The following is a 15418-nucleotide window of genomic DNA, read 5'->3' as shown; positions in this document are numbered from 1 at the left end:
AATGGTGGGAACTTCTTCTGAGTTCAGCCTGGAGACCCAAATTGATTCACCCGCCTGAGCAGTTCAGTGCCAGGAAGAGGACCGGGCATCCTGCACAGAAGAATACCAGCCTGCATGATGTGGATAATATGAACTGAACTCTCCTTGCCCGGCCAGGTCAGTTTAGGTGGACGGCCATGTCTTGGTAGGTTTGCAGTTGTGCCATACTCTTTCCATTTTCCGATGATGGATTGAACAGAAGCTCTGTGAGATCTTCAAAGCTTGGGAGATTTCTTTATAACCTAACCCTGCTTTATACTTCTCCACAACTTTATCCCTGACCTGTCTGGTGTGTTCCTTGGACCTTCATGATGCTGTTTTGTTCACTAAGGTTCTCTAACAAACCTCTGAGGGCTTCACAGAACAGCTGTATTTATACTGAGAGTAAATGACACACAGGTGGAGTCTATTTACTAATTAGGTGACTTCTGAAGGCAATTGGTTCCTCTAGATTTTAGTTAGGGTATCAGAGTAAATGGGGGGGCTGAATACAAATGCCCCCCCCCCCACACTTTTCACATATTTATTGTAAAACCATTTATCATTTTCTTTCCACTTCACAATTATGTGACACTTTGTGTTGGTCTATACAGGGGTCTCCAAACTTTCTAAACAAAGGCCCAGTTTGCTGTCCTTCAGACTTTAGGGGGGGGGGCGGACTTTGCCCAGTGGGAGTAGAAAATGTCCAAACAGGGGGGAAAAAATAATGCCTTTCATTTGTTTCAGTGGGAGGAATTGTGCCCCATTGTTGGTGTCATTGGGAGGAATTGTACTGCATTGTTAAGTCCAAAACGAAACAGGAAAAGGGAGTTACCGCTCCAGGTGGGTATGCCATGATTAAGCACTGATTGCAGTGTGAAACGCGTAGGCTATCTCCATTTTTTAGCTGTACTTTGTAGTGCATTTGCCATCTGTTTTAAACAACCTAAGGATTTTTTTGGAAGTGCGGCTGTCCATTCTTCTAGCCTCTACTTTGTGCTGCATTGTTGGTGACATTGGGAGGAATTGTGCCCCATTGTTGGTGACATTGGGAGGAATTGTGCCCCATTGTTGGTGACATTGGGAGGAATTGTGCCCCATTGTTGGAGCCATTGGGAGGAATTGTGCCCCATTGTTGGTGTCATTGCGAGGAATTGTGCCTCATTGTTGGTGTCATTGGGAGGAATTGTGCCCCATTGTTGGAGCCATTGGGAGCAATTGTGCCCCATTGTTGAAGCCATTGGGAGGAATTGTGCCCCATTGTTGGTGACATTGGGAGGAATTGTGCCCCATTGTTGGTGACATTGGGAGGAATTGTGCCCCATTGTTGGTGACATTGGGAGGAATTGTGCCCCATTGTTGGTGTCATGGGGAGGAATTGTGCCCCATTGCTGGTATCAGTGCATGAAATGGTGCCCCGAGGGCAGGATAAAAGCAAGCAAAGGGCCGCATCCGGCCCCCGGGCCACAGTTTGGAGACCACTGCTCTAAGCAATCAAATTTTTGCTAAATTAGTAGCTAAACTAGAAAGCTTTCCCACCTATCGACGATTTTGTGAAGATCAGTGCCATAAAATTCTGAATACAGAGGGTCCCCGACTTACGAATGCCCGACTTATGAATGGGACGCTACGCGGACCCTCTGCTGTTCTGCGCATGCGCGGCCAGATGGAGCCTCGGAAAATGTTGGAAATGTCCGTAATTGGCCGCGCATGTGCAGAACGGCATTCGGCGTTCGTCTGCCCAACTTATGAACTACTCCTACTTACGAACGGGACGCTGCGGGGACTCTCTGCCGTTTTGCGCGGACCATCTGCCGTTCTGCGCATTCACGGCCAGGCGGAGCCTCGGGAAATGTCCGTAATTGCCGCTCTGCGCATGCGCGGCCCGACTCACGAACAATTTCCGGATTACAAAGAACAGGAAAGTCCCGAACGCGTTCGTAAGTTGGGGACCCCCCCTATAAATCAACTTTATTTTGAGGATGTAACACTGTGAACAGTTCCAGGGGGGCGGACGGTGGGGGGAGATTTCTGCAAAGCCCTGGAAATGGGACAACGGGTTGAAATCCGCATTGCCATGGATGTTCAGCCGCACCAATTGAATGGAATGACATGAGAATGGATGACATGGGAATGGAGCACATGGGAATGGAGCACATGGGAATGGATCACATGGGAATGGATCGCATGGGATTGGATCACATGGGAATGGAGCACATGGGAATGGAGCACATGGGAATGGAGCACATGGGAATGGAGCACATGGGAATGGAGCACATGGGAATGGATCACATGGGAATGGATCGCATGGGATTGGATCACATGGGAATGGATCACATGGGATTGGAGCACATGGGAATGGATCACATGGGAATGGATCACATGGGAATGGATCGCATGGGATTGGATCACATGGGAATGGAGCACATGGGAATGGAGCACATGGGAATGGAGCACATGGGAATGGATCACATGGGATTGGATCACATGGGAATGGAGCGCATGGGATTGGATCGCATGAAAATGGATCAATTGGGAATGGATCACATGGGATTGGAGAATGGATCACATGGGATTGGATCACATGGGAATGGAGCACATGGGAATGGAGCACATGGGAATGGAGCACATGGGAATGGAGCACATGGGATTGGATCACATGGGAATGGAGCACATGGGATTGGATCACATGGGAATGGATCACATGGGATTGGATCACATGGGAATGGAGCGCATGGGAATGGAGCGCATGGGATTGGAGCGCATGGGATTGGAGCGCATGGGATTGGATCGCATGGGATTGGATCGCATGGGATTGGATCGCATGGGATTGGATCACATGGGATTGGATCGCATGAAAATGGATCAATTGGGAATGGATCACATGGGATTGGATCACATGGGATTGGATCACATGGGAATAGATCAATTGGGAATGGATCACATGGGATTGGATCACGTGGGATTGGATCACATGGGAATGGATCACATGGGATTGGATCACATGGGAATGGATCACATGGGATTGGATCACATGGGAATGGAGCACATGGGATTGGATCACATGGGAATGGAGCACATGGGAATGGAGCACATGGGAATGGAGCACATGGGAATGGAGCACATGGGAATGGAGCGCGTGGGAATGGAGCGCATGGGAATGGAGCACATGGGAATGGAGCGCGTGGGAATGGAGCGCATGGGAATGGAGCGCATGGGATTGGATCGCATGGGATTGGATCGCATGGGAATGGAGCACATGGGATTGGATCGCATGAAAATGGATCAATTGGGAATGGATCACATGGGATTGGATCACATGGGAATAGATCAATTGGGAATGGATCACATGGGATTGGATCACGTGGGATTGGATCACATGGGAATGGATCACATGGGATTGGATCACATGGGAATGGAGCACATGGGATTGGATCGCATGGGAATGGGTCGCATGGGAATGGAGCACATGGGAATGGAGCACATGGGAATGGAGCACATGGGATTGGATCACATGGGAATGGATCACATGGGATTGGATCACATGGGAATGGAGCGCATGGGAATGGAGCGCATGGGATTGGAGCGCATGGGATTGGATCGCATGGGATTGGATCGCATGGGATTGGAGCACATGGAATTGGATCACATGGGAATGGAGCGCATGGGATTGGATCGCATGGGATTGGATCGCATGGGAATGGATCAATTGGGAATGGATCACATGGGATTGGATAACATGGGATTGGATCAATTGGGAATGGATCACATGGGATTGGATCACGTGGGATTGGATCACATGGGAATGGATCACATGGGATTGGATCACATGGGAATGGAGCACATGGGAATGGAGCACATGGGATTGGATCACATGGGAATGGATCACATGGGAATGGAGCGCATGGGAATGGAGCGCATGGGATTGGATCAATTGGGAATGGATCAATTGGGAATGGATCACATGGGAATAGATCAATTGGGAATGGATCACATGGGATTGGATCACATGGGATTGGATCACATGGGAATGAATCACATGGGATTGGATCAAATGGGAATGGATCACATGGGATTGGATCACATGGGAATGGATCACATGGGAATGGATCACATGGGATTGGATCACATGGGAATGGATCACATGGGAGTGGATCACATGGGAATGGATCACATGGGAATGGAAATGGATCACATGGGAATTAATCACATGGGATTGGATCACATGGGATTGGAGCACATGGGAATGGAGCACATGGGAATGGAGCACATGGGAATGGATCACATGGCAATGGATCACATGGCAATGGATCACATGGGAATGGATCACATGGGAATGAATGACATGGGATTGGATCGCATGGGATTGGATCACATGGTATTGGATCACATGGGATTGGATCACATGGGATTGGATCACATGGGAATGAATCACATGGGATTGGACCACATGGGATTGGATCACATGGGAATGGAGCGCATGGGATTGGATTGCATGGGATTGGATCGCGTGGGAATGGAGCGCGTGGGATTGGATTGCATGGGATTGGATCGCGTGGGAATGGAGCGCGTGGGATTGGATTGCATGGGATTGGATCACATGGGAATGGAGCGCATGGGATTGGATCGCGTGGGAATGGAGCGCGTGGGATTGGAGCGCGTGGGAATGGAGCGCATGGGATTGGATCGCATGGGATTGGATCGCATGGGAATGGAGCACATGGGATTGGATCGCATGAAAATGGATCAATTGGGAATGGATCACATGGGATTGGATCACATGGGATTGGATCACATGGGAATAGATCAATTGGGAATGGATCACATGGGATTGGATCACGTGGGATTGGATCACATGGGAATGGATCACATGGGATTGGATCACATGGGAATGGAGCACATGGGATTGGATCACATGGGAATGGAGCGCATGGGAATGGAGCGCATGGGATTGGAGCGCATGGGATTGGATCGCATGGGATTGGATCGCATGGGAATGGAGCACATGGGAATGGAGCACATGGGAATGGAGCACATGGGATTGGATCACATGGGAATGGATCACATGGGATTGGATCACATGGGAATGGAGCGCATGGGAATGGAGCGCATGGGATTGGAGCGCATGGGATTGGATCGCATGGGATTGGATCGCATGGGATTGGAGCACATGGAATTGGATCACATGGGAATGGAGCGCATGGGATTGGATCGCATGGGATTGGATCGCATGGGAATGGATCAATTGGGAATGGATCACATGGGATTGGATAACATGGGATTGGATCAATTGGGAATGGATCACATGGGATTGGATCACGTGGGATTGGATCACATGGGAATGGATCACATGGGATTGGATCACATGGGAATGGAGCACATGGGAATGGAGCACATGGGATTGGATCACATGGGAATGGATCACATGGGAATGGAGCGCATGGGAATGGAGCGCATGGGAATGGAGCGCATGGGATTGGATCAATTGGGAATGGATCAATTGGGAATGGATCACATGGGAATAGATCAATTGGGAATGGATCACATGGGATTGGATCACATGGGATTGGATCACATGGGATTGGATCACATGGGAATGAATCACATGGGATTGGATCAAATGGGAATGGATCACATGGGATTGGATCACATGGGAATGGATCACATGGGAATGGATCACATGGGATTGGATCACATGGGAATGGATCACATGGGAGTGGATCACATGGGAATGGATCACATGGGAATGGAAATGGATCACATGGGAATTAATCACATGGGATTGGATCACATGGGATTGGAGCACATGGGAATGGAGCACATGGGAATGGATCACATGGGAATGGATCACATGGCAATGGATCACATGGGAATGGATCACATGGGAATGAATGACATGGGATTGGATCGCATGGGATTGGATCACATGGTATTGGATCACATGGGATTGGATCACATGGGATTGGATCACATGGGAATGAATCACATGGGATTGGACCACATGGGATTGGATCACATGGGAATGGAGCGCATGGGATTGGATTGCATGGGATTGGATCGCGTGGGAATGGAGCGCGTGGGATTGGATTGCATGGGATTGGATCGCGTGGGAATGGAGCGCGTGGGATTGGAGCGCGTGGGATTGGATCGCATGGGAATGGATCAATTGGGAATGGATCACATGGGATTGGATCACATGGGATTGGATCACATGGGAATTGATCAATTGGGAATGGATCACATGGGATTGGATCACATGGGAGTGAATCACATGGGAGTGAATCACATGGGATTGGATCAAATGGGAATGGATCACATGGGATTGGATCACATGGGAATGGATCACATGGGAATGGATCACATGGGAATTAATCACATGGGAATGGATCACATGGGATTGGATCGCATGGGATTGGATCGCATGGGATTGGATCGCATGGGAGTGGATCGCATGGGAGTGGGTCGCATGGGAGTGGGTCGCATGGGAGTGGGTCGCATGGGAGTGGGTCGCATGGGAGTGGGTCGCATGGGAATGGGTCGCATGGGAATGGAGCGCATGGGATTGGATCGCATGGGAATGGAGCGCATGGGAATGGGTCGCATGGGAATGGGTCGCATGGGATTGGGTCGCATGGGAGTGGGTCGCATGGGAGTGGGTCGCATGGGAATGGGTCGCATGGGAATGGGTCGCATGGGAATGGGTCGCATGGGAATGGATCGCATGGGAATGGATCACATGGGATTGGATCACATGGGAATGGATCACATGGGAATGGGTCGCATAGGAATGGATCGCATGGGATTGGATCGCATGGGAATGGATCGCATGGGATTGGATCGCATGGGATTGGATCACAGTGCCGGGACAACGACTGTATACGACATTTTCCTGGGTAATAGGTTGTTCTGCTGTATATCTGAAGATGCAGAAATGACGCCTGAAAATGTAGAAAAGGTAGAAACACGTGACGAAGGTCTCAGCGGCACATACCTGGTAGAACCGCGGCAGCGCCATTATGGGCTCTATCAGGCTCTCTCGGTCCAAATTGATGAGCTGAGTTTTGTGGCCGCTCTTCAGTAGGTGAAGCTGTAGAGTCAGAAGGCGGGTCAGACGGGCACATCGCAGGGACTGACGGACACAGGAGTCCTACATATAGAGGGATACAAGAAATACGGGATGAAGGCAACAAAACCGTTCACTGCAAACGCCAAGGTCAGCGCCGTCTTATTAACCCCTACATGCCGGGCACTTCTCTCCTACATGCAAAAATCTTTTTTTTTTTTTTGCTAGAAAATTACTCCAAACCCCCCAAACATTATATACTTTTTTTTTTTGTAGCAGACACCCTAGGGAATAAAATGGCGGCCGTTGCAACGTTTTATCTCGCACGGTATTTGCGCAATAATTTTTCAAACACCTTTTTTTTGGAGAAAAAAAAAACGGTTTCATGAATTAAAAAATAACAAAACGGTAAAATTAGCCCGATTTTTTTGTATAATATGAAAGATGATGTTACACCGAGTAAATAGATACCCAACGTGTCACGCTTCAAAATTGCGCACACTCATGGAATGGCGCCAAACTTCGGTACTTAGAAATCCTCATGGGCGACACTTTAAATTTTTTTACAGGTTACATGTTTTAAGTTACAGAGGGGGTCTAGGGCTAGAATTATTGCTCTCGCTCCAACGTTCGCGGCGACACCTCACATGTGTGGTCTGAACACCGTTTTCATATGTGGGCGGGACTTACGTATGTGTTCGCTTCTGCGTGCGAGCTCGTCGGGGACAGGGGCACTTTAAGACCCCTTTTTACACTGAAGCGTTTTTACAGCGTTTTAGCGTTAAAAATAGCGCTCATAAAACGCTCTCCATGCATCTCAATGGACCCTTTCACACTGAGTCCTGCAAGCAGCATCTTTGGAGCAGCCTTTGGGCGCTGAAAAAAAAAACGCTCCAAAAACGCCCCTCTCCATTGAAATGAATTGAAAGCGCTGTAAAAACGCCTTACCCTTTCACACTGAGGCACGGCAAAAACGCCCTAAAACGATAGGGTCCTAGCGGTGCTTTACCAGCGTTTTTTGGGCGCTGGCAGCGTGAAAGGGCTCTAAAAGAAATTTTTTTTTTTTACTGTTAATTTTACTTTAAAAACGTTTTACTTTGACACTTTAACCACTTAAGGACCGGACCAATATGCTGCTAAATGACCCAAGGGGTTTTTACAATTCGGCATTGCGTCGCTTTAACAGACAATTGCGCGGTCGTGCGACGTGGCTCCCAAACAAAATTGGCGTCCTTTTTTCCCCACAAATAGAGCTTTCTTTTGGTGGTATTTGATCACCTCTGCGATTTTTATTTTTTTGCGCTATAAACAAAAATAGAGCGACAATTTTGAAAAAAATTCAATATTTTTTACTTTTTTCTATAATAAATATCCCCCAAAAACATATATAAACAATTTTTTTCCTCAGTTTAGGCCGATACCTATTCTTCCTATTTTTGGTAAAAAAAATCACAATAAGCGTTTATCGATTGGTTTGCGCAAAATTTATAGCGTTTACAAAATAGGGGATAGTTTTATTAATTTTTTTTTTTTTTTTACTACTAATGGCGGCGATCAGCGATTTTTTTCGTGACTGCGACATTATGGCGGGCACATCGGACAATTTTGACACATTTTTGGGACCATTGTCATTTTCACAGCAAAAAATGGATTTAAATTGCATTGTTTATTGTGAAAATGACAGTTGCAGTTTGGGAGTTAACCACAGGGGGCGCTGAAGGAGTTAGGGTTCACCTAGTGTGTGTTTACAACTGTAGGGGGGTGTGGCTGTAGGTCTGACGTCATCGATCGAGTCTCCCTATAAAAGGGATCACTGGATCGATACGCCGCCACAGTGAAGCACGGGGAAGCTGTGTTTACATATGGCTCTCCCCGTTCTTCAGCTCTGGGGAGCGATCGCGAGGGGGCGGCTATAAACGAATAGCCGCGCCGTCGTCCCGGATCGCTTCCCGCGGGAATTTGACCGCCGCATGTAGCGGGGGGGGGGGGGGTTCCCGATCGGACCCCCGACCCACATCTAGGCAGGGACGTACAGGTACGCCAATGTGCCTGTCCGTGCCATTCTGCCGACGTATATCTACATGCGGCGGTCTGGAAGTGGTTAAAAAAAAAAATATCACTTTTATTTCTATTATAAGGAATGTAAACATCCCTTGTAATAGGAATGAGCATGACAGGTCCTCTTTACAGTGAGATATGGGGGAGGGGGGTCAATAAGATGGGAAGCCTGAAATAAAACAAAAAAATCACTGCTTTCCAGCCGAGGCGGCTCCATTTTTTTGAATGCAGAGGCCGGGCGTGACGTCATAACATCGCGCCCGGCCTCTGAACGGTCATAGAGACTCCAGCGACCATCTGGTCCGCCAGAAATCTCTATGGTAGGCATCTGGGGCCGGCGGATCTGTTCTCTGACTTACCGATTACAGCGGTGAGTCAGTAGAAGCACCGGAGGGCAGCGGGAGGGGGGGGGGACATCCCGCAATGTGCATGAGAGTCTCGGCTGTCCCAGGACTCCCTCTCCTTATTGGCCGAGATAGCAGCGGGAGCTATTGGCTCCTACTGCTGTCAATCACAGCCACAAAGCCAATGAGGAGAGAGAGTCTTAGAGCAGGGCTTGGGTGTGAGCACACACCAGTGCCTTCATAGAAAGTGGCTTGCTATTGGGGGCACTGATCAAGGGGGAGGAGCCAGGAGTCCCAGCAGGAGACCCCAGAAGAGGAGGATCCAAGCTGCTCTGTTGATGTGTTGATGATCACTGTACTAGATGATAGACGATTTCCCCTTTTAACAAGCGGCTGACAGCCAGAGATAGTGGTGCCCGCCCCCTCCTCTGCTCAGTGCTCCAGTGAGTGCTCGAGGAGCCAATTTGAAGTCAACACCATCATCTCATTGTTGTGTTCTCATCATCTCATTGTTGTGTTCTCATCATCTCATTGTTGTGTTCTCATCATCTCATTGTTGTGTTCTCATCATCTCATTGTTGTGTTTTCTCATCATCTCATTGTTGTGTTTTCTCATCATCTCATTGTTGTGTTCTCATCATCTCATTGTTGGGTTCTCATCATCTCATTGTTGTGTTTTCTCATCATCTCATTGTTGTGTTTTCTCATCATCTCATTGTTGTGTTTTCTCATCATCTCATTGTTGTGTTTTCTCATCATCTCATTGTTGTGTTTTCTCATCATCTCATTGTTGTGTTTTCTCATCATCTCATTGTTGTGTTCTCATCATCTCATTGTTGTGTTTTCTCATCATCTCATTGTTGTGTTCTCATCATCTCATTGTTGTGTTCTCATCATCTCATTGTTGTGTTTTCTCATCATCTCATTGTTGGGTTCTCATCATCTCATTGTTGTGTTCTCATCATCTCATTGTTGTGTTTTCTCATCATCTCATTGTTGTGTTTTCTCATCATCTCATTGTTGGGTTCTCATCATCTCATTGTTGTGTTCTCATCATCTCATTGTTGTGTTTTCTCATCATCTCATTGTTGGGTTCTCATCATCTCATTGTTGGGTTCTCATCATCTCATTGTTGTGTTTTCTCATCATCTCATTGTTGTGTTCTCATCATCTCATTGTTGTGTTTTCTCATCATCTCATTGTTGTGTTTTCTCATCATCTCATTGTTGTGTTTTCTCATCATCTCATTGTTGTGTGTTCTCATCATCTCATTGTTGTGTGTTCTCATCATCTCATTGTTGTGTTCTCATCATCTCATTGTTGGGTTCTCATCAACTCATTGTTGGGTTCTCATCATCTCATTGTTGGGTTCTCATCATCTCATTGTTGGGTTCTCATCATCTCATTGTTGGGTTCTCATCATCTCATTGTTGTGTTCTCATCATCTCATTGTTGGGTTCTCATCATCTCATTGTTGTGTTCTCATCATCTCATTGTTGTGTTATCATCTCATTGTTGTGTTCTCATCATCTCATTGTTGTGTTCTCATCATCTCATTGTTGTGTTTTCTCATCATCTCATTGTTGGGTTCTCATCATCTCATTGTTGGGTTCTCATCATCTCATTGTTGGGTTCTCATCATCTCATTGTTGGGTTCTCATCATCTCATTGTTGGGTTCTCATCATCTCATTGTTGGGTTCTCATCATCTCATTGTTGTGTTCTCATCATCTCATTGTTGGGTTCTCATCATCTCATTGTTGGGTTCTCATCATCTCATTGTTGTGTTTTCTCATCATCTCATTGTTGTGTGTTCTCATCATCTCATTGTTGCGTTTTCTCATCATCTCATTGTTGTGTTCTCATCATCTCATTGTTGCGTTTTCTCATCATCTCATTGTTGGGTTCCTCAAGATATTCTTGAACCATGTTTGCAGTGTGGTGGGCGCATTATCTGCTGAAAGTGGCCACTGCCATCAGGTAACACAGTTTCCATGAAGGGGTGTACTTGGTCACCCACAATGTTTAGGTAGGTGCTAATGTGCGAAGCAACATCCACATGAATGGCAGGAGCCAAGGATTCCCAGCAGAACATTCCCAGAACACCACACTGCCTCCGCCGGCTTGTCTTCTTCCCATACTGCATCCTGGTGCCATCTCTTTCCCAGGTAAGTGACGCACCCGGCCACCTACATGATATACAAGAAAATGGGATTCATCAGAGCAGACCACCTTCTTCCATTGCTCTGTGGTCCAGTTCCGATGTTCACATACCTATTGAAGGAGCTTTTGGCTGTGCATACGGATCAGCATGGGCACCCTGATCGCTCTGCGGCCACCCATCCCCCATACACAGGAAACTGCGATGCCTAAGGCCCCGTACACACGACCGGATCGATCCGCTGACAACGGTCCGCCGGACCGTTTTCAGCTGATAGATCCGCTGCCGGATTTCTGTCTGATGGTTGTACATCGCGGGGCGTGGCCGCGCCGTCGCCGCGACGATGACGTGGCGACGTGGGCGGCCCTGGAAGTTCAAAGCTTCCACGCATGCGTTGAATCAGTACGACGCATGTGAGGGATGGCGGTCGGTCGGACCAGTCCGGTGAGTCTGTACAGACGACCGAACACGTCCGACGGACAGGTTTCCAGCGGACAGATTTCTTAGCATGCTAAGAAATTTTTATCCGCTGGAAACTGTCCGATCCGCCGGACAATTGTCCGCTCGGGTCTACACACGACCGAATCTGTCCGCTGGAACTGGTCCGGAGGACCAGTTTCAGCGGATCGATCCGGTCGTGTGTACGGGGCCTAATTTTTCTGCTTTCAACATATCAACTTCAGGGAAAACATGTTCACACACTGTCTAATATATCCCACCCACTTTCAGATGTCATTGTAAGCAGATAATCAATGTTACCCGTCAGTGGTCATCATGTGATTGCCGATTAGTATATGGAGTCTGTAAGTAAACACAATGGGGCAGATCCTTGTACAATTGCATGGGTGCAGCGTATGTGAGATACGCTACGCCGCTGTAACTTACTTTTTTAATCTTTGAATCCACAAAGAATTTGCGCCGTAAGTTACTCTCGCGGCGTAACTGCACGTAATTCCAATCGGCGAGTAGGGGGCGTGTTTCATTTAAATGAAGCGCGTCCCCGCGCCGAACGAACTGCGCATGCGCCGTCCCTAAATTTCCCGCCGTGCATTGCGCTAAATGACGTCGCAAGGACGTCATTGTTTTGACGGAGACGGAAATTACATCCATCCCCATTCACGGACGACTTACGCAAACAAAAGAAAATATTTTCAAATTCGACGCGGGAACGACGGCCATACTTAACATTGCGTACGCCACGAAATAGCAGCTTTAACTATATGCCGAAAAAAGCCGAACGGAAACGACGTAAAAGAATGCGACGGCCGCTCGTACGTTCGTGGATCGTCAGAAATAGCTAATTTGCATACTCGACGCGGAATACGACGGGAACGCCATCCAGCGGACGCCGAAGAATTGCATCTAAGATCCGAAGCCGTACGCCTGTCGGATCTAACCCAGATGCCGTCGTATCTTGTTTTGAGGATTCAAACCAAAGATACGACGCGGGAAATTTGAAAGTACGCCGGCGTATCAGTAGATACGCCGGCGTACTTCCTTTGTGGATCTGCCCCAATGCCCGGTCCTAACAATGTCAGACTCTTTCCACCCGTCCAGGAAAATCACCGGCACTCAGGAGGAGATCAGCTTACCTTGGAATAACTCTCAGCCGCATCAATGAGCAGAGTGAGCGCCTTCATAATGGACGACTTCAGCTCTTCCAGTTCCGACATCCAGTGTTCTGCACACAAACAACCTCTCATTAAAGATCGAGATAACATACTTTGTGATTTTTACTTAACCACTTAAGCCCCGGACCATTATGTAGCTAAAAGGACCGGGCCAGTTTTTGCGATTCGGCACTGCGTCACTTTAACTGGCAATTGCACGGTCGTGCGACGTGGCTCCCAAACAAAATTGGCGTCTTTTTTCCCCACAAATAGAGCTTTCTTTTGGTGGGATTTGATCACCTCTGCGGTTTTTATTTTTTGCGTTATAAACAAAAATAGAGCGACAATTTTGAAAAAAATGCAATATTTTTTACTTTTTGCTATAATAAATATCCCTCAAAAAAAATAACATTTTTTTTTCCCTCAGTTTAGGCCGATACGTATTCTTCTACTTATTTTTGGTAAAAAAACAAAAAAGCAATAAGCGTTTGATTGGTTTGCGCAAAAGTTATAGGCCTGGATTCACAAAGCACTTGCGCCGACATATCTCCAGATACGCCGCGTAAGTGCAAATATGCGCCGTCATATCTGTGCGCCGGGCCCACATACTAAGATACGCCTAAAAACAGGCTTCATCCCACCTACGTAACTTAGAGTGAGCGAATATTTACGCTGGACGCATTTGGCGCTCCCATTGATTTTCCATTCAAATAAAAAAAAAAAATTCCCCTTCCTGGGACACAGACCCCTGCCCTGGACATGAAACCCCTGCCCCAGACACGGAACCCCTTCCTGGGACACAGACCCCCTGCCCTGGACATGAAACCCCTGCACAGTACACGGACCCCCTTCCTGGGACACGGAACCCCTGCCCCAGACACGGAACCCCTGCACAGTACACGGACCCCCTTCCTGGGACACAGATCCCCTGCCCTGGACATGGAACCCCAGACACGGAACCCCTGCACAGTACACGGACCCCCTTCCTGGGACACGGAACCCCTGCCCCAGACACGGAACCCCTGCACAGTACACGGACCCCCTTCCTGGGACACAGATCCCCTGCCCTGGACATGGAACCCCAGACACGGAACCCCTGCACAGTACACGGACCCCCTTCCTGGGACTCCCCGCCCCGGACACAGACTCCCCGCCCCGGACACAGACTCCCAGCCCCGGACACAGACTCCCCGCCCCGGACACAGACTCCCCGCCCCGGACACAGACTCCCCGCCCCGGACACGGACTTCCCGCCCCGGACACGGACTCCCCGCCCCGGACACAGACTCCCCGCCCCGGACACAGACTCCCAGCCCCGGACACGGACTCCCCGCCCCGGACACAGACTCCCCGCCCCGGACACAGACTCCCAGCCCCGGACACAGACTCCCAGCCCCGGACACAGACTCCCAGCCCCGGACACAGACTCCCCGCCCCGGACACAGACTCCCCGCCCCGGACACAGACTCCCAGCCCCGGACACAGACTCCCAGCCCCGGACACAGACTCCCAGCCCCGGACACAGACTCCCCGCCCCGGACACAGACTCCCCGCCCCGGACACAGACTCCCCGCCCCGGACACGGAGAAAGGATGAGAAAGGCCATATGAGAAAGGACTGGCAGTAATGTTTTCTTAACTTTAAAGTGCGCTGTCCCAGGGCCAGGAGAGGTGGGGCAGTCTGCCTGACACCCCCCCAATGGGTGGCACTCAGGGCAGATTGCCCCCTCTTGGTAAAAAATAAATATTGGTGTATAACACGCAGGCACAGTATACCCTCCACTTTCAGGGTAACAAAAGTGTGTGTTATATGCCAATAAAAACAGTATTCAATTTTGCTAAATTTCACATTAGTTCCTGAGATAATCCCTATGAATGTCCTCACCACACTTACCCCAAGGTTGAGACTGGATTAACTTGAGTTGGATCTTGGCCGCATGTTCGTGGTTGTGGCCGATGTCACGGTTCATGCTAAAGCACAACGCAGTCATGTTGTGTTTTTCACTGTCGCCAGGATGACAACGCTTAATATACTCCAGGAGTGCCGTCTGCAATCCGCCTTTCTGAAAGGTAAATTGTGAAAGACATATCAAAATTTCCGGATCTACAAAGATAACCGGCATTCATCATACAATCAACATCCATCTTATAGAACAGGGGTAGGCA

At 48.5% G+C, this 15418-nt stretch overlaps 2 protein-coding genes across 13 annotated transcripts in view; both read right to left on the bottom strand.

Annotated features, from left to right (window-relative positions):
- KIF23 (kinesin family member 23) overlaps positions 1-15418 on the bottom strand; it is a 912882-nt gene that overhangs the window by 100375 nt on the left and 797089 nt on the right. The gene's annotated exons all lie outside the window — the stretch shown is intronic.
- SPG11 (SPG11 vesicle trafficking associated, spatacsin) overlaps positions 1-15418 on the bottom strand; it is a 147984-nt gene that overhangs the window by 4520 nt on the left and 128046 nt on the right. Inside the window, exons 37-39 of the mRNA XM_040342210.1 lie at positions 15147-15315; positions 13236-13324; positions 7010-7165 (exon numbers count right to left, since the gene is read on the bottom strand). Of these exons, the coding sequence (XP_040198144.1) occupies positions 7010-7165; positions 13236-13324; positions 15147-15315 (414 nt within the window). The remainder of the gene's footprint in view (positions 1-7009; positions 7166-13235; positions 13325-15146; positions 15316-15418) is intronic.

Source organism: Rana temporaria, chromosome 3 (assembly GCF_905171775.1).
Source record: "Rana temporaria chromosome 3, aRanTem1.1, whole genome shotgun sequence".
NCBI classification, from domain to species: Eukaryota; Metazoa; Chordata; class Amphibia; order Anura; family Ranidae; genus Rana; species Rana temporaria.
This window is presented reverse-complemented; position numbering and strand designations above follow the sequence as displayed.